At 29.5% G+C, this 25586-nt stretch overlaps 1 protein-coding gene and 1 pseudogene across 1 annotated transcript; one reads left to right on the top strand and one right to left on the bottom strand.

The window, feature by feature from the left end:
• The first annotated feature begins 998 nt into the window (after positions 1–998).
• On the top strand, positions 999–10718 carry LOC124934715 (annotated as a pseudogene).
• Positions 10719–15438: 4720 nt separating this feature from the next.
• LOC124934714 (GPI ethanolamine phosphate transferase 1) lies at positions 15439–23303 on the bottom strand. The gene is given in 36 exon segments (XM_047475232.1): positions 15439–15793; positions 16047–16152; positions 16801–16859; positions 16951–17049; positions 17195–17254; positions 17257–17386; positions 17466–17484; positions 17487–17580; positions 17937–17998; positions 18001–18070; positions 18185–18261; positions 18353–18539; positions 18968–19048; positions 19050–19126; positions 19129–19201; positions 19636–19658; positions 19661–19744; positions 19747–19956; positions 20281–20347; positions 20444–20506; positions 20605–20660; positions 20663–20815; positions 20818–20835; positions 21729–21812; positions 21815–21998; positions 22001–22023; positions 22143–22222; positions 22224–22273; positions 22275–22299; positions 22383–22470; positions 22473–22533; positions 22535–22571; positions 22831–22895; positions 22897–22944; positions 22946–22998; positions 23001–23303. Coding segments are annotated over 36 exon segments (2898 nt in total). The 5' UTR covers positions 23068–23303; the 3' UTR covers positions 15439–15628.
• Positions 23304–25586: the final 2283 nt, after the last annotated feature.

Here is a 25586-nt window from a genome sequence, read left to right as displayed (position 1 = left end):
AATAAAAAATCCTTCAACACAACACAAAAATAAATAAATTAATAATCCAGAAATTGATAATAATAACAAATTATTCAACAGACACCAAAAGAGTAATAATCAAAGACAAAATAATATTCTTACGAAATAAAATTAAATAAAAAATTATTAATTTTATTTTTGTTTCTACTAAAATAATAAGAAATAAATTCTTCAAAAAAATATTACATTAAAACATAAAATTCATAAATAAGTTGTTAAGTTTTTTTTTTTTTTTAAAAATGAGGATTTAAAATTATGAAAAATAAAATCTGATGAAAAAACAATGAAATAAAAAGAGAAACTAATATAAAAATAAAAAATTTAATAATAAAATAAATTACCTAATTTAATTAATGAAAAAGAAGGAGAGAAAATATATTAATATTTAATGAATAAATATATAAATTTAAAAATAAAAATTAACTAAAGTTATTAAAAAAGGCTAAATGAGTTAATTTTTGAAAGTATGAACGTTTAAATGATCATTTATTATTACATACGTCTAAGCGAGCTTTTTTCTTTAAAAATAAGTAAGTTTATTATAAGGAAGACCTTGTTTATTCATTTCACCTATTATTTTATCGATTAATTTATTAATTAAATAACGAACCAAAACGTGGTAAAATATCAAAAATGTGTTAAACGGGCCAAAAACGTATTAAACAAGAAAACAACGTATTAAACTAATTAAAACAAATTAAATAATTGTTAAACGGGTCAAAATGGGATCAATATTGGTTAAACGAGTTTAAAAAGTGTTGATCAAGTTAAAAATGTATTAAACGGAGAAAATAAATTAAATAATTGTTAAATGGTAAAAAAATGTGTTAAACTAGCCAAAAATATTTTAAACAAGTCAAAAACGTAATAAATATGTTAATATTTAAAATTTAATTTGGATACTCAAATCATACTCAACCCATATTAATAAATAATATGAGTTGAATAATGAATTGACTCAATTTAATTTGAATTATATGATTGAGTTTACCCGTTTGCTCCCTAAGGGTACCTCTTTCTAGAATTGGGTCTATTTCTGTCTCAAGAACACCAGAAAGAATTCCAAATCTTTGTTGTATATTTTTTTTTTTTTTCAAAACTTATCTGAAAATTAGAGTTCATTTAAATCATAAATTTTAATTTTAAAAACATATTAATTATATATTATTATTATTTATATATAATTAAATTATTTTATACTAACAAATTAAATATATATATATATATAATTAAAATAATAATAATAAATAAATGACACAGTACAAAACTTATATTAATTCATAATTTATTTATTTATAATGTAAATCGTATAATATTATTGTGAGCAGATGTACATTTAGCGGTACTAACTTGTTTTAATTTTGTTAATTTTTTTTAGATTCGATAGAGATTTGCGATGGAAAACATGTGCGAAAATCATATCAATACGTACCTTGCGAAAGTTCGAAAGGTTACTAAGTAACACCCAAAGCCATGGAAGTTGCATACCAAAATGCACAATCCATGAACATGAAAGTGAGAAGGGTGCTCATAACAAATCCCTCAAACCCTTTAAGGGTAACTATCTCTCACTCCACTCTCAAGAAAATCTTCAATTTTGTTGTCCAAAAGAACATCCATCTTGTCTCAGACGAAATCTACTTAGGATTTGTGTTCTCGTCGCCTAATTTTGTTAGCATAGTTGAGATCTTAGTATCCAAAAATTACAAAGAAGCTGAGGGAGTTCACATAGTCTAAAGTCTCTCAAAAGACCTCGGACTCCCAGAGTTTAGGGTCAGGACTATATACTCGTACAATGACAAAGTTGTGACAATCGCTAGAAGAATGTCTAGTTTCTTATCTCCTCTCAAACACAACATTTGCTCGCATGCATGTTGTCAGACAATTTTTTTACAGAGAAGTATATAAAAGTGAACCGCGAAAGATTGTTAAAGAGGTAACAACTTATGGTAAACAGATTGAGGGAGTACGGAATAGAGTGTTTGGAAGGGAATACATGTTTGTTTTCTTGGATGAACTTGAGCCCGTTTCCTCCGTTTCTTGAGGAAATGACTATGGAAAGCGAATTGGTTCTTTGGAATTCAATAGTGTAGACACCCCATTTTTACACCCTAGATACCTAATAGAAAAACCCGGCCCGAAATAATACTCATGTTTGTTTATTGAACCGGGAAAACAAAAATAGAATCACCTCGTGGAAAACTGACCCGGTAAAGCTTAAAAGATAACGATCCAAAGGTCGAATTTCATAACAACTTTGTTTTCCCAACCAGTGACACGTTCATGCTGTACGTTTTGAAAAATCTTGAATTTTGAGTATAATGTTATTGTTTGCAAATTTGTGCAGAAAATGCTCAAAAAGAAGGAAAAACTACCAATTCAAATCCTGGGAGCTAGCTGAAGCTATGTTGCACTTCTAAAAATCATATCTTTTGCAACAATGATCCATCTTCAGTGTATGAGCTACCGTTGGAAAGCCCTTTGAATTATCTTTCCAACGACACCAAATACTTCTCCCAGTTCTCCCTGAAGCTCAGTCCAAGTCGCCCGCAGCGAAGGTGATGCGTGAACTGACACGTTTTTGTGAGGCTAGTCTCCTGACCAACACGAACCATTTCGTAAGCAAAGGAGAACATGGGGATGTAGGCAAGAGTCTTGCCTTTCCAATGGTACCAACCTCATTGTGGGGAAAGCTCTGTGCACAAAGTTATGGGCTATTAAAGTTATGAAAGTGAAAACCGCGGGATTGAAAAGATTGAAATGAAGGGGTGACTTTAAAATCTCATAACTTTGGATAGGAAGGTCCGTTTGGGTTCATTCAAAAAGGAGGTTCACGTTCGTGGTGTTAAGAATTGACCATAAAATTTTCAAAATTTTTTGAGCAAAAACACGACCGAAGTGATTCGTTTAGTGTGAAGGTGCGAAGAAAGAAAAATGGAAAAGGAGAAAAACGGAAAGAAAAAAAAAGGGAAAATATATATTTTTTTCTTTTCTTCCAAGCGTGCCCTTCAACTTTTGGGCTAATTACAAATGAACCCTGTAATAAAATTAAAAGAGGAAGATGAGTTGGGGAGTTTTAGAGAAAGAGAGCAGGTTTCAGTTCGGCAGTTGAGGTTCCAATCCAGTTGAGCGGTTACTAGATTGAGAGGAGAAGAGAGGTCGAACTCCATTGTTGAGGAGGAAGAACTGGATTGCATTGGTGAATTCGTTTCTTTCGGTCAACAAAAAGGACGATTGCAGAACCTGTTGCTGTCCTGTAAGAAAACGACGAAGAACAGCTGCGCTCAATGACGCCAGCTTCGTTTAACCTCGCTTATCGCGTGGAGGATAGATCGACATTGATACATAAATACAACAAACACTGAAGAAACGAGAGAAGTCTGTCAATCCATCTGTATTTTCCAAATCGATCTGTTCTTCCGAACCTCTATTCATTTGCTTCTTTAGCGATTCAGGTAACGTTCTGGACTCATGTAATCTCAAATTGTTGATTGGAGGCATCGGTTATGAACACCGATGCCATTTATTCATTGAAAATTCATATCGCAGGCTGATTTCTTTCTTATTCTGATAATAGTTTGAATATTCTTGTTTGCTGTAATTGAAGTTAATTGTTTGTCGTTAGATGTTGAATTAGGTTATATTAGTTTTGAGATGAGATAAGATTCATCCTTGAACCTGCAGTTTACTTGAGTTTTATTGGATTGTTTACTTTGCTGGATTAATGTACTGTATTGGTGAAGCTTTAGCTGTTAATCGCATTGATTAAGAATAGCTTAGGTCTAGATTAGGATTAGATTTCTTCTGTTTTAGGGATCCAGTCCATTTTTGTTGGAATTCCGAAATCTGTGTTCGCCAAAAGGAAAGAGGTGCAGGTGCTGTGTTCTGGTTATTCTGCAGCGTCTTCTTCAGCTGTGGAAAATTGGGTGCGACTCCAACCTCAGGCAGCTAGGCGAACTGTCGCGGTGAACACAGCTGCAGCAGGAAGGAGGCGGAGATTCGACGAGTAGGACGGACTGTAACGATGTCGCCTTCGAGCAGAGATCGGCCCCAGGCGCAGGACACGCCGGGAATCGCCCTCGCCGGAGTCTCTTCATCAGCTGGAGGTTTCATTTTTTACTTTTCTTTTATTCCAATTCCTTCAATTTCCTGTGAAGTTGCAAAGAGGCCCCTGAGCCTCTTTTATCTTTAAATAAGCCTGATAACTTTAATTTCGAATTAATTTATTAATTCGAAATTAAAGTAGTCCCTGATCTTTTCCTGATGTTTTAATTGGACCCTAAACTTTCTTTTGCTTTTATTTTAGTTTAAACTTTAAAAAAAAAACTAAAAATAAAATAAACTTAAGGCTCTGTTTGTTTCTCAAGTTTTACAAACGACTTTAAAATGAGGATTCTAACATTCAAACCACTTTAAAAAATTCTCAAATTTTTCCAAAAACTCCAAAATATTATTTTTTTCGAAAATAATTTTTTTCGGAATTTTTAGGGCCCGTTTGGAAAAATGTCTATCTTTGTAGTGTCATATCGGGGGTTCTATAACTCCGAAAATTCCAAACTCGATTCCTATGAGCTCCTAATAATATTTTCGACTATCATATGGGAATTTTGGGAATTATTTTTTTAAAATTGCTCATTTTAATGAGTTGTACTCAGAGTTTTCCTTAACTCTGAAAATTCTAAGAAAAAAATGGGGAACACTCGGGACCTTGAGTTATTTTATCATCTTCTCTCCTTTGTCCAAAGAGCATAATATTTCCAATCTTCAACCCGATACTTTGTCCTTGTCGTTCATACTTGTACGTCCTTCCTCTGGAATTGTGACTCTTGTTTTTCCTGAGAACTTTGCTATATGCTCTTCGATGCTTTTCAATGCTTCAATGTTTTTCAATGCTTCAATGCTTTTCAATACTTTGTCCTCTTCAAACACCCCATGAATAGGACTAGCCCCTTGCAAATGATTAAGATTTTCTCACACAAGCAAAAGAGTTCTGAACTCAGAACGAAAACGTAATAATCTTTCAAACATCATATGGCCAATTACTTAGGAGTAGAGACTGTCTGTAAGGACAGGCGTATAGGACATAGCGCCGTAGGCCCTTTCCTAATACGTAACCAAACACCGGACTCTTAAAATGAATCTCTGATTTTTCTTTTCTTTAGTTTCTTTGGGAAGTAAACTAAAGTGGCGACTCTCAAGTCAATTAGATCGACACATTTGCGAGTGTGTCGATTTAAAACTTGTACGGGCCAATTCAATTCGAAAAAAAGGAGCGTATGCCAAACCAAATAAATAAAAAAATGGGCACACGCGCCAGAAAATCGAAAGGGAAACGAAAATGAACGCGTACAAATAGTAAATGAGGTCAAGTTGAATATTTCTCCGGACTCGTCTTGCCATTGCATGGAGCCCGGATGGTTTAGAGTTTGTTTTGCTAATATTTTTAACCATTTTAAGTTTATGAGCGGGTCAACCCACAATCTGACCTAAATATTCATTTACTTTCACGTATATATCCAAATTAACCACAACTCTCGACCCGAAAATTCGGACATATTAAAAATTAAGCATCATTATATATATATATATATATATTAGTTAGTTAAAAAGTTGAACTTATATTGTTAAAATGTCACGCGTTCATCAAATTTGATGTTGAATTTAAAATATAAAGTGTTATTAATCTAGTTGGTTAAAAGGTTGTACTTGTTTTGTAGGGCTGCAAGTTCAAACCATACTTATAGTTTTTTTAATTTTATTTTTAACCGTTTTAAATTTATGAGCGGGTCAACCAACAATCTGACTCAAGTATTCATTTACTCTCACATATATATCCAAATTAACCACAACTCTCGACCCGGTAATTCAGACACATTAAAAATTAAGCATCATTATATATATATAGAGATTAGTTAGTTAAAAAGTTGAACTTATATTGTTAAAACGTTCCATGTTCATCAAATTTGGTGTTGAATTTAAAATATAAATTCTTATTAGCCTAGTTGGTTTAAGGGTTGTACTTGTTTTATTAGGTTGCGAGTTCAAAACATACATATAGCATTTTTAATTTTATTTTTAACGGTTTTAAGTTTATGTACGGGTTGACCCACAATACGACCCAAGTATCAATTTACTCTCACATATATATCCAAATTAACCACAGCTCTCGACCCAGCAATCCGGACACTTTAAAATATAAAATTTTATTAGCCTAGTTGGTTAAAGGGTTGTACTTGTTTTATTAGGTTGCGAGTTCGAAACATACATATAACATTTTTAATTTTATTTTTAACCGTTTTAAATTTATGGGTGGGTCAACCCACAATCCAACACAAGTATCCATTTACTCTAACATATATATTCCAAATTGATAAAGTATTAAATAAATAAGAGAAATTATTTATTTATTTCTCTATTACTATTATAAATAGATAAATTATTGTAAAGATTATTCATTCAATCAATAATATTATTTCAATCTTTCTCTTCAAGAACTCAATCAAATAGTTCTTGTTTATTTTATCAATTCAAGAAATTTAACTCAAATTAACCACAGCTCTCGACCCGCAATCCGGACACTTTAAAAATCAAGCATTATTATATATAGAGATTATAGTTAGTTAAAAATTTAAATTTATATTGTTAAAACATTCCGCGTTCATCATATTTTGTGTTGAATTTAAAGTATAAAGACTTATTAGTCTAGTTGGTTAAAGAGTTGTATTTGTTTAAATAAGTTGCGAGTTCGAAACATACATATAATATTTTTTTATTTTATTTTTAACCGTTTTAAGTTTATGGGCGCGGGGTCAACCCACAATCCTACTCAAGTATTTATTCACTCTCACATATATATCTAAATTAACCACAGGCTCTCGACTCTGCAATCCGGATATTTTGAAAATTAAGCATCATTATATATATAGAGAGATGAGTGTGAAATTTAATTTTAAATGTAAATTAAGGAAAAATTTAATAAAATGAAAATGAATTTGTTAATGATACAATTAGCATTAATGTCTTAAATAAGGTTAACAAAAATGTTATTAATTGCTAATGTAACAACAAAATATTTATATTTATTGCTATAAGATATGTAACTTACACACTCCGAATAAATGTCAATGACGGTAAGAAAGATGCAAGAAAGAAGCAAATAAGACTAACTATTGGATTAATGAAGTACTACTTCGTTGGATTAAAATTTTGATGAATGATTTTATAGTTTAATTTTCAACTAAATATATTTTTTCACTCTAATTCTTTTCTACACATTATCTTATAATTTTTCACTCTAGAATTTCAAAAAAGTTTTTTCTTTTTTAGAGTGTTTTTTGAGTTTTTGACTTCATTGTTCCTGTATAAAACCCGGTTATTTGATTCAGGTAATTTTATCAAGTTCGTTGTTGTAGTGGTTATTCTGTGTTAAATCATTGCAGGTTCCGTTGTATTTGTATACTAGAAAGCAACCAACAAATGAAAACTCTCACTATTTTCAGAGAACGGTGTTAATCAATAAGAGTTTATTCATTTTATTTTCTTTAATAATCTATTGTATTTCTTATATTATCATTTAGTTATATTTTAATAATATTTTTTTTGTATATTGGTTACGAGATAAGATAAAATTACTAACATCAATTATTTTGAATATCCATATTGGTATAAAGAAATCCAATAAAGTGCCAAACAAAATTAATTTTCACAACAAACTCATATTAAAATTTATTGTCACAAGATTCAAGCGATATATGCTATTTAGTATTTCTCAAAGTTTATCAAAAACATGGAAATCATTTCAAAATAAATAAAATCAAATACTAATATACATTTAAATAATAATAATAATAATAATAATAATAATAATAATAATAATAATAATAATAATAATAATAATAATAATAACGTTAGTCCATCTAAACAATATAAATATCTTCTTTATTATTAAATGGGCAGCCCGGGTTGTTGGGCTTACCCATGTTTGTATTCAATTACAATGGGAGCACCTCTTAAAATCAACACTAATATGACTTTTATTTCTCACCAAAAGTTTTTTCAAGCATTTTTTTTACTTCTCAACATCAAGTTGATTCAATTTTGAAGCAATTTTTTCTTATAACAAAAAATTCAAGCAAGTAACAGCAGACTTATTTAAGAAAATATGGTCGACAACAAACTATTAACTTGACAAGGTTAAAGTTATCATAGATAGTTTTCATGAAAAAAATATCTTTTAAGGAAGAAAATAAGAAGTTATATTGAAAAATATAATAATGATGTATTATAATTTAATTTAAATGGTTAAGTTAATATTGTATATTATGTTCTCATGTTTAAAGTTTGTAAGGCAAATATTTAATATAAGACGTGGGGAGAGTGAAGAGGATGACCCTAAAGCTTCCCACGGCCGGCCCTGGTCAATGAAAGTCAAGTCGGGTCGGGTCAGATTTAAGGTTTAGGGCAAGAGAATCGAAGGTAGAAGAGACTGAGGAAAGAGAGATATATAATTTAAAATAAATAAAATATATATATATAAATAAATGATGATGTGTAAAAAAGAGATGACATTAAATTGTTTAAATTTTAAAATAAATGACAGCTAAAAAACTGATGGATGAAATGATGAGATGCGCCCAATAAGAGTCCGAATACCCACCCATCAAACGACTCTTTATGAGCTGGATTCCAAATAAGACACCAAATATTTATTATATTATGAAGTGATAAGGACAGGAGAGAGAGGAGAGAGAAGATCAACGAATCTTTATAGCAATATAAAACAAACAAAAAAATATATAAATGAAGAGAGAGAATAGGGTTTAGGGACAGAGGAGAGAGAATAAAATTGCATGCAAATTAATTATATATAACACATGTCACCATTTTATGACACATGTCACAACATGCAAGTCTACGTGTAATATGCATGTGACTATTAAAATATTTTTATTTAAAATCACAAATAAAACCATGTTATTAACTCAATTAAAAAATGATTTTACATAATAATTATTTTTTTAATTCTTAATAATAATTAAGAAAAATAAAATAGAACTTGATGACAATTAGGATCGGTAGTTTCAGTATAGTTTAATTTTGTAAAAAAAATAACTTAGATAAGATTAAAGTTATTATAGAAATGTCTTCCAATTAGTTATATTGAAAAATAGAATAATTAATAAAAGTAATTTATTTTAGATTATTCAATTAGTGTATATTATATTCTTAGGTTTAAATTTTGTAAGGGCAAATACGTTATTTTGTAAGATGTCAGGGAAAAGGATGGTCCTAGCAGCTTCCCCTAGGTCAAATGAAACCGGGTCGGGTCGGGTCGGGTATAGAGGTATGAGAGGAGTAGGGTTAGGATGGAGGTAGGTTGGGAGAGGAAGAGGGCAAGAGAATCCAAGATAAAAGATAACGAGGAAAGAGAATGTATAATTTTAAATAAAAATATATATATATTTATAAATGATGATGTTAAAAGAAAAGTGACATTAAATAGTTTTAATTTAAAAATAAATGACAGCTCCAAAATTGATTGATGAAATGACGAGAGAGCACCCAATAAGAATTCAAATCTACTAATTTCACCCCTAGTTTTTTTACAAATCATTTAAACTTCAAATAAGTTTATTTTCAAGATGATATTACAATTATGATTCTTATGTTGGTTTTTATATGACAAACTCAACAAATATATATATATATATATATATATATATATATATATATATATATATATATATATATATATAATTATATAAGTATATTATATAATTATATAAACTTGTCATAATTGGAAGAGTGTTGTAACAGGCATGAAGGTAATATGTGACTATTAAAATGTTCGTATTTAAAATAAAAAATAAAATAATATTGCTAACTCAATTAAAATTGATTTTATATATATTTATATGAATGGGTAAAAATATAACATTGATGAATTCCCTTAACAAAATACAATTGTGTTATTATTTAACTTCCTCTGATAATTAGAACAAATGTTTCTTTATTCTATACATAAACAAACTGTGATTAATAATTTATTCATGATTAAATATAGACTTTGTTTTTAATAATTAAATATAATTAATAATATATTCCTATATAATTGTTATAATGTGATTTATAAATTTTAATAATTAAACTTATTAATAGGATTGATTTATTTTTAATTGTTTATTTGACTGGACTATTAAGTAATTTATAATTTATTTTTTAAAATAAAAATATTATAATTAATTAAATAAAAAAATTATATAAGTCCCCATCATCTACGCTTACATCAGAAAACCCTAATCGGTTCTTTCCTTCCGCAGTTTTCTTCTTCTTCGATCTCTCTATCTATTCTTATTCTTTTTATTTTATCTTCTTTATCTTCTGAGTTAATTGGTGGTTAATCGGTTGTTGCTAGTATAACTATAGTGAGTATGATTATTGATTTTTTATTGTTAACAATTTTTATCTCTTGATCTAGTTTATTTGGCATTGTTCATATCCTCACTATTTTGATTTGATATATTTGCACTATTGATTTGATATATTTGCAGATAACTACATTTGAGTGCAAATCTCGTGCAAACTCTCTCCATAAGCTCTTATGGTCGGGTTTTCTGAGTTTTCTGAATGCATGTGGAGCATCAGGTTTATCCATCTTATCTTTACCCTCGTCTTACAGATCTGAAATTTTGTTTTAATTGTTGTTGGTTTTACTTGTTATTTATTTGATTAATTAATGAAGTGTTTTCAAAATAGTGTAATCACTTCATTTGAGAGTTTATATTTTCAGATTCTATCTACTTCTTTACATATCCCTTCTTTAAACCAACATGAAAAAACTCCTAAATGAAAAACTATGTCTCTGTTACATAGGCATAAGATTATTTAAAAAATATTAGGTGATAAATAAAATAATATATATATAAATAATATATATATATATATATATGCTTATTTAAAGGCATTTAAAGGGATAAATAAGTGATTTTTTAAAATAAATTAAGATTAATATATATATATATATATATTATAATACAAATCTAATAATTAATATTATTTTTAAAATTAATATTATCATCTCTCACTAGTATTGTATTAAATTTTTAATTATTAGAAACTTTAATAGATACAGTTTTTGTTATGAACCAAGTAATATATATTTATTATTGCTATTATTTTTATGAATTTTGCTTTTTCTAATGGAATATGCAACAGTGATTTTGGATTTTCAGGTTTTTTTTTTTAAATATTGTTTGATAAAAAATAAATTATTTAAGATTTATTTAAGATACATAATTTAAGTGTTAGAATGATAATAAAATGATAGAAAACTTATTTTTTTTTAAAAAAAACAATATAAAAAATTCAAAATTACTCAAGATTAAACTACCCCTAATTGTCCAAAGCTTAGTATATTTTCTTTTATAATGTGTATTCTTTTATTTTAATTTAGAGGTTATAATTTTCAGATTTTTATCTACTTTATTATCTCTTGCCCTCATTAACTAAAATGAAAATTAACATTAGAAATGGAGGGTTCAATATCAATTTTTAAGTTTGATAGATATTTTAATATTAAGAATTAGAATTAAAATAAAAATATTATAAGGCTTTTTTTTTATGTTAGTGTAATTTTATAGTTCTCAATTCTATTTTTTTAATCAGAATTATATTTCTAAATTTTATTTTTTTAATATTTTTTAAATAAAACAACTTATTATTTTATCATTTAAAACACAATTAAAGTTTTCAATTATTTTTTTTTTTTAAATTTAAGATGTTTTCTTTTCCAGTAACTTATCATTTTGAACTTTTATATATATATATATTATTTTTAAATTTAAAAAGTTAAAATATGAAACAAATATTTTTATTTTTTATATACACGAAGTTAACCTGGTGAACTATATCTTTTTTTCTAAAGAAAATCGAAATTTCAAAATTTGTTTGACCCTTGAACTATACTAAATGATTTTTTTTAAAGAAAATTGAAACTTTAAAATTTTCTTGACCCTTGAACTGTACTAATTGGTTAGATGTGTCAAAACAATATTTTAATAAAATAAATAATGTATATTAAAATAATTTTTTTTATATTTTTTTACTAACATAAGAATTGAGATTGAATTACAATTTTAAGTTTTTTCATATTAATTGAATTGTAATTAAATGTCAATTCTAATTCTACAAATTCAAACATACCTTAAATGAAAACTAAGATATCTCTCAATTTCCTATGCACAAGTTTATTTAAATTTTTTATTTTATTTTTACCACTTATTTAATTGTATTTAAAGTGAGAAGTAGATAGTAGTTAAAATAACTCAGATAATAAATATACCTATTAAATTGACTTTAAAGTAGTGATTATGTGATAGCTAGATAAAATAATTAAAATAATATATATATTTATGTAAAGACATTAAATAAGTAATATATAGTTAAAATAAATTAAGATTAATATATATTTTAATACAAAATAAATAATTAATATTAGAAAATTTAAGAGGTAAAGTTTATAATTAACCAAATCTCTCTATTATCCTATTATAAGTTTCTAATTATTAGAAAGTTTAAGAGGTAAAGTTTATTTTTATCAATTTTGCATGAATCATGTTTGATCTTTGAAAAATATTATTGAATGAGAAAATAGGTAAAATGATATAAAAATGTCTTTCAAAAAACAAAAAAAAATCAAAATAACTCTTGTGATCAAACAAGCTTCTTCGGAGTGTCCAAAGTTTTACATAGAGTGTGTAACCATATATATATATATATATAGTTGATCCGCGTCCTCATCAATCCTCTTTCTTTTTTACAAACCCTATTCAAAACTTCGACTCCTTCATTCATTCCGCCGCTCAAGTGAACTTGTATTAGGGTTCTTGAAACACTCTCTCACTCTCTCACAACACACACACACAAACACACACTTGCTGTTGCATGTCCATGGAAGGAAACAGTTCAACAAATATGACTTCTTTGGAGAAGATATCATCCATTTCTAAACTCATAGCTTTTAAGAGAACCTGTATTAGCAAAGAACTTGATTCCTGCAATAATGCATGTAGGGAAGTTGAAGAGCATCTAGATTCATCGGTGAAGGTCATTAATGAAATGATCCTTGAGCTCAAGACAAAAGAAGAAGCTTTGAATTTGAGAGCTATGTCGTTTATTGAAAATCAAGATGCGGTTGAGATGCTAAAGATCTCTTTGGTGAATCGATGTGTAGAACTTGACCGTAGGGAGGCAGAATTCTCTCGGTTTCAAGAGGAGAAGATGGAGTATTTGAGGACAACTGGGGATCAGATGAAAAGTAGCCAAAGAGAAATGGATCACAAGGTGGCTGCTTATGATTCCTACTACAGGGAAGTGACAGCTTTCAATTTAAATCTTCATAAACAATTGGAAGATCTTCATGTCAAGCAGAGAAAACTTGAAGAAGATCAGAATCAACTCAAACAAAGTCAGAATATACTGCTGCAGCGGGAGAAACTATTCGAAGCACGCTGGAACGAGTTGATGCGAAGGGAGAAACTTTTGGATGAACGTTGAAATGATATGGTACAGAGGGAAAAGGTGGTTGAAGGATTAAAAATTAATGTTTGGTATGTGGTTTTAATTGATGAACAATTCCCTTGTATTCTCGGAAATTATTCAATCCCTTCAATATTTATTCATTCTAATTATTTTATTTAACATGATATTTTACAATTTCAATGTTTCTCGTTTAAATAATTTTAATATAAGATAATAATTTTTTATGTATCAAAATTAACTACGAAAAATATATTAATATAAACTAAAATTTATAGTATAAATCAATCAAATTACATCAACAATCATTATAATAATTAATAAAAATATAATAAAGAGAATACAAAATTTAATATAAAACTTATTAATAATTTATTTTACTTTTTACTAATTATTTCTTTTTTTTTTAATTAATTTATTTTTAATTCTATATATTAGATTAATTTATTTATTTATATAATTTTTAATTGAATAATAATAGGAATAGAATAAACAAAATTAATAAATTTATAAATATATTAATATCTATGATTTATTTAGCATGATATTTTAATAACTATCAAAAATTAATTTTATTCAAATAAACTTATTTTTTAATTAAATTCAAATAAACACGTTAAATTTTTTTAATATAAACAAACCAAATATCGATAATAATTAATAAATATATTTATATATATAAAGAGAATAAAAAAATTAAACATAAAATTTATTAATATTTTTTTTCTATTTTGACTAATTATTTTCCTTTTTTCTTATTTATTTATAAATATAGAGGAGTGATAAGGGAGGAAATTTGAGGGAGAGAATGGGAGAGAGAATGACTTGACATTGAAAAAATGGTAAAATAGGAGAAAAGAGAAAATAGAGAAAAAATATTTGATTTTTTTAGCCAATTATATTGACATTCCCTCTCTTATTCCTTCACCAAATCCCATTTCCAATCATTTCTCTATAAATATATATATATTGAATTAATTGATTTATTTATATATTTTTTAAATGAGTAATATTAGGAATTTTTTTTTAAAAAATTAATAAAGTTTATAACTATATTAAATTAAAGAGAATATAAAATTTAAAACTTATTAATATTTTTTATTTTGACAAATTATTTCTCTTTATATATATATATATATATATATATATTGAATTAATTAATTTATTTATATGTTTTTTTTAAATGAGTAATAATAGAAAAATAATAAAAAAAAGTTAATAAAATTTATAAATATATAAATTAAATATAAAATTTATTAATTACAACATGTCTTAACTAAACACTACACTTCTATCAATCATACTCATTCTCATTCCACACATCTATCAATCTCACTGCACTTCTATCAATCATACACATTCTCATTCCACACATGTATCAATCTCAATCCTATTTCGATTCCTTATTTGAACCAAGCATTCCTTTATTTGAACCAAGCGCCCCTCATGTTTAAGTATTTTTTTTTTTATAACACAGAATTTAAGAAAGTAATAACAACTTATTTAAAAAATATAATTCCCTACAAATAAATAACTTGACAAAGTTAAGTTATTAAAAAAAAAGTATTCCAAGAAGAAAAAAAATTATACTGAAAAATATAATAATTATGTATTATAATTTAATAAAAGTAATTTAATTAAGATTATTAAGTGAATGTATATTATATTCTTAGGTTTAATTTAAGGCAAATATTTAATGTAAGATGTGAGGGAAATATAAATCTTGATGAAGTTGATGCAAAACTAGAAGGCCAAATTGAGCTAGTTAGTTATTTACAAAATTTTCAATCAAATAAATCCCTTTAACTTATAAATTAAATTTTAATTTCAAAAAGAAAATAAGATTTTAGCCACTTTTTTATCAATAAGATTCCCAAAAGATAAAAAAGCTGCAATAAAAACAACTAAATTATGAATGTAATTATGGATGCTAAATATAGTTCATTCAAAATCATGGGAACAAAATCCAAATTCCCTGTCAAGAGTATTAATAATATTCAACTACACTCACTCCTACAAAAATTCAATAAAAAATGTTTACATTTAGAGATGATTTAACTAGGGTATTACCTTACATTACCTTCCTAGTAAACCGTGTCTCGGGTCTAACCTTCATGTCCCTCGTGTAAACATGAGTAAGCGCAAAAAGTAGGAGCACGAATACAACTTGGGCACTCATTATTCCAAAATGGCTTATGCTATTCCCAATCTCCATCCAGCTTCCCGTGTTTCGCACCTATTTTCGATCCCAAACTTATTAACACCAATTTTATAATGTCGCAAAAGCTTAACAGACAAAGTATAACAACTTTCTATACTTGTGTTTTAACGCTTTGTTATGTCAAAATATGCGACATATTCTTTTGCAAAAGCTTAAAACACCTTATAGTATAGAAGCTTTATATACTTGGTTTACAATTTTATAAGTTTTTGAGACAGAATATGCGTAAGTTATTTTAAGGAGGGGAAGAGTTCAATGAGCGTTTTACCAGGAAGAAGAAATGGATTGTCATTACGTCTGAGCAGATGATGACTAGAAAATAGCACCCTAAGCGTGGAATGCGAATCAGCTTCGTTAAACCGCTAAATGCACATCTGCTCACAATAATATATCCAACCGCAAGTCAAATAATAAGATAAATAGACTTATGAAAAACGTATAGCTTTGGCAATTTTTCAATGAGACTCGACAAAATAGCAGTTTCCAAATGGGCATGTTAAAGTCTTGTATCATGCGATGAAACAGGTCGAATCAAAACAGGCAAAATAATGCAAATTGGAATTCCTAATATCCAAATAGAAATAGAATCCATGAACTTGAAAAAGAAGTTAAAAACTTTCTTTTGCTAGTTAAGTGTCAATATTCTTGCCAGAGATCAAAATTTTTGAGTTTGACTCTCACTAAAAACGCCCTAAATGGAAGTTGGGGTCATGACTGTCGGGCAATGCTCTAGCCATATAAAAACTACAAAAAAAAAAAAATGCATTTTTAGAGGATGTTGTGAAAAAGAATATAATCGAGTTTATTTAAGATAATTTTAACCCAATAGGATAGCTAAAGTAACAAGAGTCATGGCTAAGAGACTAAAGGTTATGGGTTTGATTCCCCCACTAAGACGGGGTCGTGCTAACATCCTAGAAGTCAAAAAAACAAAATAAACAGTTTATTTAAGATAATCTTCATACACAATAAGGAGATAGATCAATGTAACAATTAACACCAGATAGGATACGAACACTTACATGACAAGCATGTAAGGAATGAATATTTTGAAAATCAGAAGTGCTGCCATGAGAAAAGGCTGTAAAAGGAAAACATCCCCTCATTAGCTCAGTAGAATGAAAGGCCAAAAAAAGACCTGAAACTAGAAAGCTTTAACCATCTCTACTTACGCTAAAGATTGTGATAAACCGATAAACAGATGATATCTCAAAGCTTGCAATGCTTGCAAAGTTTCCAGTTCCAAAAAATGCAACATTCAATAGCACCATCTGGAGAACCAAAACACATTATTAGACACAATGTTCATGGTATTATTCAAAATCATCATTATGCTCACATATTTTGTCTATTTCATATGTAAAAAATTTCAGCTTTGCATTTATGAAAAGTGTTAGAATACTACAGATAACTTACAAAAGCTTAAGGAATTCTCATATCAGATAGTTCTAGGGTCTCTATCACCCTTCTGCAAAACCGTATACATCGTTCTGAGAGTTCATCGCCACATAAGATGTTTTCCCCTCCCTCAATTGAAGCAGTGTATTTTCATATAGTATCCAGCCCAAAAGTACTAGACCAAGTGCAGAATAGAAAAGAGCTTCATATCTGCACATATTGTTCAATATTTCAACACTTAGTACAATTTGCTCCTATCAAGATGGAAAAGACTTACAATTATTCATACCCTATGGACAGAAGTAAGATGTAGGTGCAAAACCAAGAAATATTGCAGTCAATCGAGGCAAGAGGCCTGGTGCTGAAAATAGTGGAAGAACTATTGAAAAGCCTGCAAAACAATACAAATGGACAGTCAATTTTATAATGAATTAGTTTATCCAATTAATCTAAGGACTTGTTTGATGGGGGTAATTTAGAATTATTTTCAATCTACCATCGCATCTTTCAAATCATCAACTAAAATATCAAATTACCCTTACTATATTTTTTTATAATAAGAACATGTTGGTCAATTTACACAAATAGCCCGCTTCATACATTCAAACCAGGTTATTTGAAATAACTTCAAATAACCCCAGATCAAACAAGGCTAAGAAGCTTTCTAGGGGATTCAAAATGTACAGTGTATAGTCCGGATAAAAGAACTCTTAACAGATAAACAAAGAGAAAAATAATAAAAGTCTACCAGCAATACACCGTTAATAAGCTGATGTAATAAAAGCAGTTCTTGCTTCGGAGTTCTGTGAGAAGTTGTAATGGCACCATGATTGATGATAACATAACCAACATAGCCTGGAAATAGAACAAAACAAAGAGCATTTTTTCAGATTTATTTCACAAGCAATACAAATGAGCATCTTCCTAAAACAAAATCGTGGTACACCTGGAAAATCCGAAGCCCTAGAAACTTGGAGTCCTCTGCTGTAACTATTGATCAGACTATGCCATTCTTGTTGCGTTGAGCATGCCATTCAAGATAGGTTCAATTCCTCCTATCACTGTAATCATAGCTCCACTACACCCTAGCATAAACAAATGATACCTTAACCAATAAAAATATTTACATCCAGCAGAGTATGAAAAACATTTACACATTTAGTAAGGATGACTTACACACAGTGGAGTATTTCAGGATTTCCGCTGGAAACAAAGTAAAACAGACAAAAAACAGCAGGCAGCCAACACAAACAATGGTGTTTCCAGACTTCCATGGAGTCAAGGAATAGAGGGTGACTCGAAGAATCACTCCAACAATTAAAAAACACCAAGTGTATAGCTTCCTCTCCGTAAAACTATGCACCTGAAAAAGTACCAATGAAGTTATTATCCTATTTGGAAACTAGTATTTTTGTCACAATCTAATCGCCAAAGTTAAAATTGGAAGTGATTTTTTTTTTTCTGTTTGGTATACTTTTTTTTATCATCGACCAAATTATAGTGTGATTTTTGTTGCTTCATTTGGTTTACAGGTCATTTCTAGATCATGATCCAAAATTATAAAGTAGTTTTTCATTTCATTTGGTATAAAGTTTTTGGTTTTCCGATAATGAGCAAGATTATTTTTGGATAATGATCATATTAGTTTTACACATTATGACTTTGACAAACAAAGAAAGGTAGATGTTTCTGGATCATGATCAACATGAAAAAAAATAAGATAACCGAAACACGCCAATGAGGTAGCAAATTCCAAAAATGCAGTCAGTAAGTAAGGTTTCGAATACTTACCAGGAACTCAAGGATTATTACAGAGAAGACACAAGCAACTACAAGATTCAAAATATAACTGGACCGCCTCCCAAGTAAGTACCCTCCCAAACTGCACTAAGAAAATTGATTCTCCAAATATTTGACACCAGAGAAATATCGTCATTGGAGCATAGGCATATATAGGGGTGGAGAGTGTTGCAAATACAGTAGAATCCATGAAAGTCCAACAAATAGTAATGTGTATAGATGAACCTGTCAACCATACAATTTTAAACACAAACAGTTAAGTTCCTAGAATCACAAAGCAAACTCTGGATTTTCCAAGATGAAGAAAAAAAAGTAAAAGGAATTATAGATAATGGAGCAATGTAAAGGATAAATTATCCATTACAATTTTCTGTATATGCTGATGTGTAACAAAAAGAGGTGATTTTGAACACCAAAGTAACATGATTTTTGAACTGCAAGTTAAGACATCAGGGAAGCAAGTAAAACTGCAATGTACTTCCCTTTTAGAAAGAACAATTGATTAACGAATATTTTATACTGATAATTAAAAAATATTATTGACTAATTCTAGACACCCATGGTAGTTATTTGAATAGATTGTATTATCTTTTAGGATCCAAATGAAACATTCAAACTAAAACATACTCCTCCTGACTGTCGTTAGTAAAGTTAGTTACCTTTCCAGTAGTTTTCTGCCAATAAGAACTTGATCCTTCCTAAGAAAGTCTCCTGGAAGAGAAGTATAATATCTCAGGACATGGAGATGAGGATATATCATCCCGCCATATAGCCAAGAGTAATGACAGTCATGAGGGCCAACCAGTCGTAGGTTTGAAAATAATTCAGGCCTTCCAGTGCTAATTTCCTTAGTCTTGAGATAACTTCATGGCAGTATCATAGTCTCTAACAGATTTGGTGCTCAATATCATCCAAAAGCAATGCATGATGTGCCAGAGGTTTGAAAGGTACAAAATACAATGATTTGATTCCTTTTATTTCTGAACTTTTGTCAAGAAAAAATCTCAGAAATTCCACTCATGTTGGTAATTGACAAAAGAAAGTAATAATGAAAGCACTACAAGCGACACTACAATTGGTTCAGTATGACATACTGGAATTTGAGCCTTATCGGAATCTAACTAATTTATTTCGTTTTTCCTTTCTTCACCCCTCTTGTTTTCTGCAAACTGTTTAGTAAACATTTCTTGCGTTCCATCCCTCAATATCATGAAAAGTTGACATGTTTTTTCAAAAAAATATACTGGAATTAGTTCCAGTAATACTCTGAAAAGTAAAAAGAAATTGATTAAAAAAAAGGATACGTGATTTCTGAAGGAACTGGTTGAGAATCTGCTTTGTGTTAGCTACCACTGGCTTCGACTTGTCTGCCTGCAAAATAAAAGTATGCAGAGTGTTGTCAACTTATCTATCAATAGAAATATTGCAACAGATCAAGAATCTTTTTTCTGCAATTAGACAACCCACCTCATTGAGTTGAACATATCCAAGTGGAAGGTTTCCCACGGAATTTACAGGACATGGAGCCCAATAAGAGTAGACGGCAAAAGATTTATTCAGGTCATCAGAGGGAGTGTACAGTAAAAGGTGAAAAAATACATAACAGTCAGAAACAGTGGGAGAAAATACAAAAATGTGCAACCATTAGGGGTTGCAATATCAGCTTGATTAACATCCACTCTTCAATGCTGCTTAGGCCCCATTCAACGGGCGTAGGAGCAAGCATGCAAATGTTCTACAACAAGCGAACATCACAATCATGATCATTGTTGCTGGAAGCTGGCATGGGATGTCTAACTCCTGCACCCCAAACAACAAGAGGTGTAGCGGTATTTGTAGATGGCCATCTCCATGACTACCTATCATACCAGAGTGTATTTATTTGCAAGGGACACTACCAAGGATCACAAATATCTGCAAAAATTGCATTTGTGGAACACATGAAGAGGAAAAATATACAATATGTCTGCTTCATGATAAATCGCCACTGTTTAGAATAAACATGAAACATGAACTGATCAACTAGACACCACTATTGCCAATACAACACCATAAAAAAGTATCATCACCAAAAGTACCTATTGCATTATTTAAGATAACAGCCATAGTATACCCTACTTGATATCCCAGTAGTCAAGCTATCTGAGGAAAGTAGCCTTTCAGCTACTATTACAGAAAAATGAACAACATATACCTGACTAGAGTGCTCAAATGTATTGACTGGCCTCTAGAACCAACAACCAAATTACAATTGTATGGATTACAAATCAATCCTCTAGTATATAGAGTATTTTTTAATGTTAAGTTGTATTAAAGTGATTTCTAAGAATAAAATATGTTATACAAGTCTTGTACAACGTGACTTGAACGTTGTTCATTGAATAACTCGCCAATCAAGTCACATTGAATTGGTAAGAGTCTAAGAGTTTACAAGATGCATATACTGGCTCACTGCATCTTTGGTAGGTATCCTGTCTTCGAATTCCAAATGCCAACATGTGCCACGGTATCTTCATATACTTAATTTTCTAACAATGCATATCTCATTATTTGGTAGTAGTGTAAGAAAGCGAAGTACCAGTAGTAAATCTTATGTAGCATGTGAAGGATAAGCTTTACATGTTAACTGTAAAGGGCTGTCCACCAAATGTAGAAAATGTACACGCCATGGCAATTTTATTACAAAAACTATGTTTTTTTGGTTATGAGTCCTAGACATATAGGTGCAAAGAATTTAAAAACATTTTCCTACCTTTATCACGCAGTCCATGATCCGCTGTGAATATATACGCTGTTTGGTTGTCCTTGAAATATTGTTCAAGAAGGTTATAACACTTTCAGCAATACGGGTCAACACCTTCACGTTATTAAGATAAATTGGGGAGAAAGGGCGATGAGCATGACCGTTAGAATCACAACCAAAGAAGGAAGGAATATAACAAGGTTGTCTTGGTCTCAGTAGCTGCTTCAACTTTGGTCCTTCATGTGACTTGTTTAATAGGCTCTGGAATTGATCGAGATGAACCATCATTCCAAAAACGATGCATCTGCCAAGACGGCCATAAACCGATAAGTATTTCATCCAATAAATTGAAGATAACACCTTGCATAAATAGAAGAATCAATGTTAACACTCGCTGATTATTATGACATAGCAGAAAACAACCAGTTGCAAAATCTTCAAACTCATGAGGATATGTGTTCCAGGTGCTATGTGGTAATGCACCACAAAAATAGGAATTATATCTGGCTTCCAAAAGCAAAATTAGGCCTGCTTTGGTTGAACACCGAATCAAAACTCAACTGGATTAGCCTTCCATCCTACAAATTTGGCAAGAAGGAATCAGCAAGCAACCAATACATTTAACTAAGCTATCTAAAACGAATGTATAGGGATATCTACCTTTTTGTGACTGCACTAGGATCTTCGTAGAATCCAGCTATTATAGCTACATGGCCAGGCCTCGACTCTGTTGGAGGACGAGCATGAGAGACCCCCATCGACCATGTCCTTTAATTACACTTCTCAGAAATGGTGCTCTGTATTTTCCTTCCAAAATCAGGCTCAAAAAACTTATCCGCCCTTAAACCATCACTGCAATCAGAATCCCTCTAATAAGCATATTACATCATGTTCTCAACAAGATTAGGACTACATAGAACATCAGCATTTTCTAGACTATTTAAATCAACCAACTAATATAATTCCATAGAACCGAAACAGATGAATTCCTAAGCTTAACCTACAATTGATCATGTCTATTACCATACTGCTGCTCTCAAATCAGTTATCCATATGTGTTGCAGAAAGCTATAGAACTTATCAATTAGTTGTTGAAGCCTGAAGGTGTTACCTACTAGGAGAACGAGACGTTGGCTGGGGATGATGAAAGCGAGGAGGAACAGGTTTCATGCCATGGGACAATAGGAGTTTTGAAGTATATATCAAAAATGCTGAGCATGTAAACCAGCGTGTAGAATCACTCCGAGAATCACCAGGAATGTCTCTCGCCTCTTGAGCAGTTGCGTTTCTTCTGGATGGAAGCGGAAGATGGAGTGACTCCGCCTCCCAATAAACCATCGCTCCTCATGTGTTTAGATCAAGGCGGACGCGGAATTCAGATCGATACGGTTTGGCTGAAATTGAGGAATCGATGAATTGAAGATTGGGAGATGGAAGTGATAGTAAAGCTGTGGAGGTATGAGGAGTTGTCACTCTCGTATTGATTGCTTGTTCAAGCTCGTTTAACAGATTTCCATGGCGGATCAATTTGCTTTGACTGGAAGTTTGATGATTTTGAATCGAAATTAATCATCCCGATCTATACTATAATTATCTGTTTCAAATTTCTAATAAAATAATAAATTTTATCTATTATAATAAATCTAATTTAAATTATTTCCTATAAAAGGAAAAGGTTAATTGAAGCCAAATAATTATATTAGTAAGTCGAATATTATTTGTGTCTTAAAAAGATGGAGGACAGCGGTCCCTCATTTTTTACATTATAAATGAAACCTCGTTTTGGAGTCTTATTTACTGATTAGTCATTAGTTATAATGGGAACTAGAAAAATTTCCGTACGATGCACACGGATAAGGATAAAAATAAAATAAATTAATAAATTATAATAATATTTATTCAATGTTTAAAATTATTAAAATAAAAATATAAAACTCTCATTCCATATTTTATTCACTTCGATAAAATAACTTATTTTCTCACAAGTTTCATCACATATTTTTTCCGAATGAATCTCTAATTTTGTGGCTTTACACTTTCATTTTGTCAATCAAATTTTGATTCATATTTTCTAATAATTAGCATCGCGACCTCACACTTTGGTCAATTAAATATTTGATTCATATTTCTTTAACCACTTTCAATGATACGGTCTATTATCCCTCAATAACCACATCTCAATCACATTTGGTTAAACGTTATACTTGTTTTGTTAGGTTGCAAGTTCGAAACTACAAATAACATTTTTAAATTTATTTTTACTCGTTTTAAGTTTATGGGCGGGTCAACCCACAATCCGACCCAAGTATCCATTTACTCTCATATAAATATCCAAATTAATCATAGCTCTCGACCCGGTAATCCGGACACTTTAAAAATTAAGCATCATTATATAATATAGATTAGTTAGTTAAAAATTTGAACTTTTATTGTTAAAAATGTCTCGCGTTCATCAAATTTAGAGTTGAATCTTAAATATAAAGTGTTGTTAGCCTAGTTGGTTAAAGGGTTGTACTTATTTTTGTTAGGATTGCAAGTTCGAAAATCTACAAATAACATTTTAAATTATTTTTAACCGTTTTAAGTTTATGGGCGGGTCAATCCACAATCCGACTCAAGTATCCATTTACTCTCACATAAATATCCAAATTAACCACAGCTCTCGACCCGGAAATCCGGACACTTTAAAAATTAAGCATCATTATATATATATAGTAACTAGTATAGTGAGGAAAACGTGAATTAAGACGGTGAATTAAGACGGTTAGATTACGGGGTCTCGGAAAATATATTATATATCTTTTATTGTCTGGTTAATAATTTAGTTAGAGAAAAATTGTAAAACTTTCTCAAATGCTCGTTACGGAATACTCCACGATTCTATCATCTCGACGTTATATGATTTTCGATATGGAACACCGACAAATTCGGTCGACTATTTCATTGTTCTATGGAGGATATTCACAAATTAAATTTATTTATTTATTTGTTTGGTTTTTCTTCACAATTATTATGCTTTGATATTGCATGAATCATTTAAAAAAAAATTAAGATGTCTTAAGTAATAAGAGTGATATCTAAAATAACAAATGTCACGAGTTTCATTCTCATTTAAGTTCTATAAAAAAAAATCAAAAAGTTTATATTTTTCAAATTTCCACTTAACTAAGAATAAAATCTTCAATACATGTTATTTGACAAAGAGAACAAATTGATACCATTGAACATGTCAATTTTAGATGTAAGTGTATAATAAGTTTAGATATTTGGATCAAATTTACCTCTAAACATTAGATTGACATTATTAATGTATGTAATTGACATTGTTGCAATTTTGTATTCATATGAAAGTAGTGAACAAGGGATGTATGAAAATAAGAAATTTTGTGTGATTAACAATTACATAGTAATTAAAAGATTGAAATTAGATTTATAAAAGTAATTAGTATTGAATAAGAATTGCTTGTCCACCAAACTTTATTAAAATTAATAGTATTGTGAAAATTGATAAAAACAAATAGGAAGGTTCATTACAATTTTATAGGTGGGTAGAAATATTAAATGTAGAACTATTTTCTTAAAGGAATCTAAACTCATTAATTGGTCTGATTTATGTGAAGTTGAAGGGTTGAAATTGAATGATATGACACATGTTTATCACTGAAAATAATTATCAAAATATTGTGAAACATAAAATAAATTAGGGCCTTTGGTTTTTTTTTTTTTAAACTTAGATCGAGAAAAAAATAATAATTATTTAAAAATAAATAATTATTTTTTTGGTAGAAAGACTAAATAGTATTATATATATAAATAAATAAAAAAATAATAATTTAAAATAAAAGGTATTTTAATATTTTGATTAAT

Source organism: Impatiens glandulifera, chromosome 4 (assembly GCF_907164915.1).
Source record: "Impatiens glandulifera chromosome 4, dImpGla2.1, whole genome shotgun sequence".
Taxonomy (NCBI): domain Eukaryota; kingdom Viridiplantae; phylum Streptophyta; class Magnoliopsida; order Ericales; family Balsaminaceae; genus Impatiens; species Impatiens glandulifera.
Note: the sequence above shows the minus strand (reverse complement) of the source record. Positions and strands in the feature narration are given on the sequence as shown.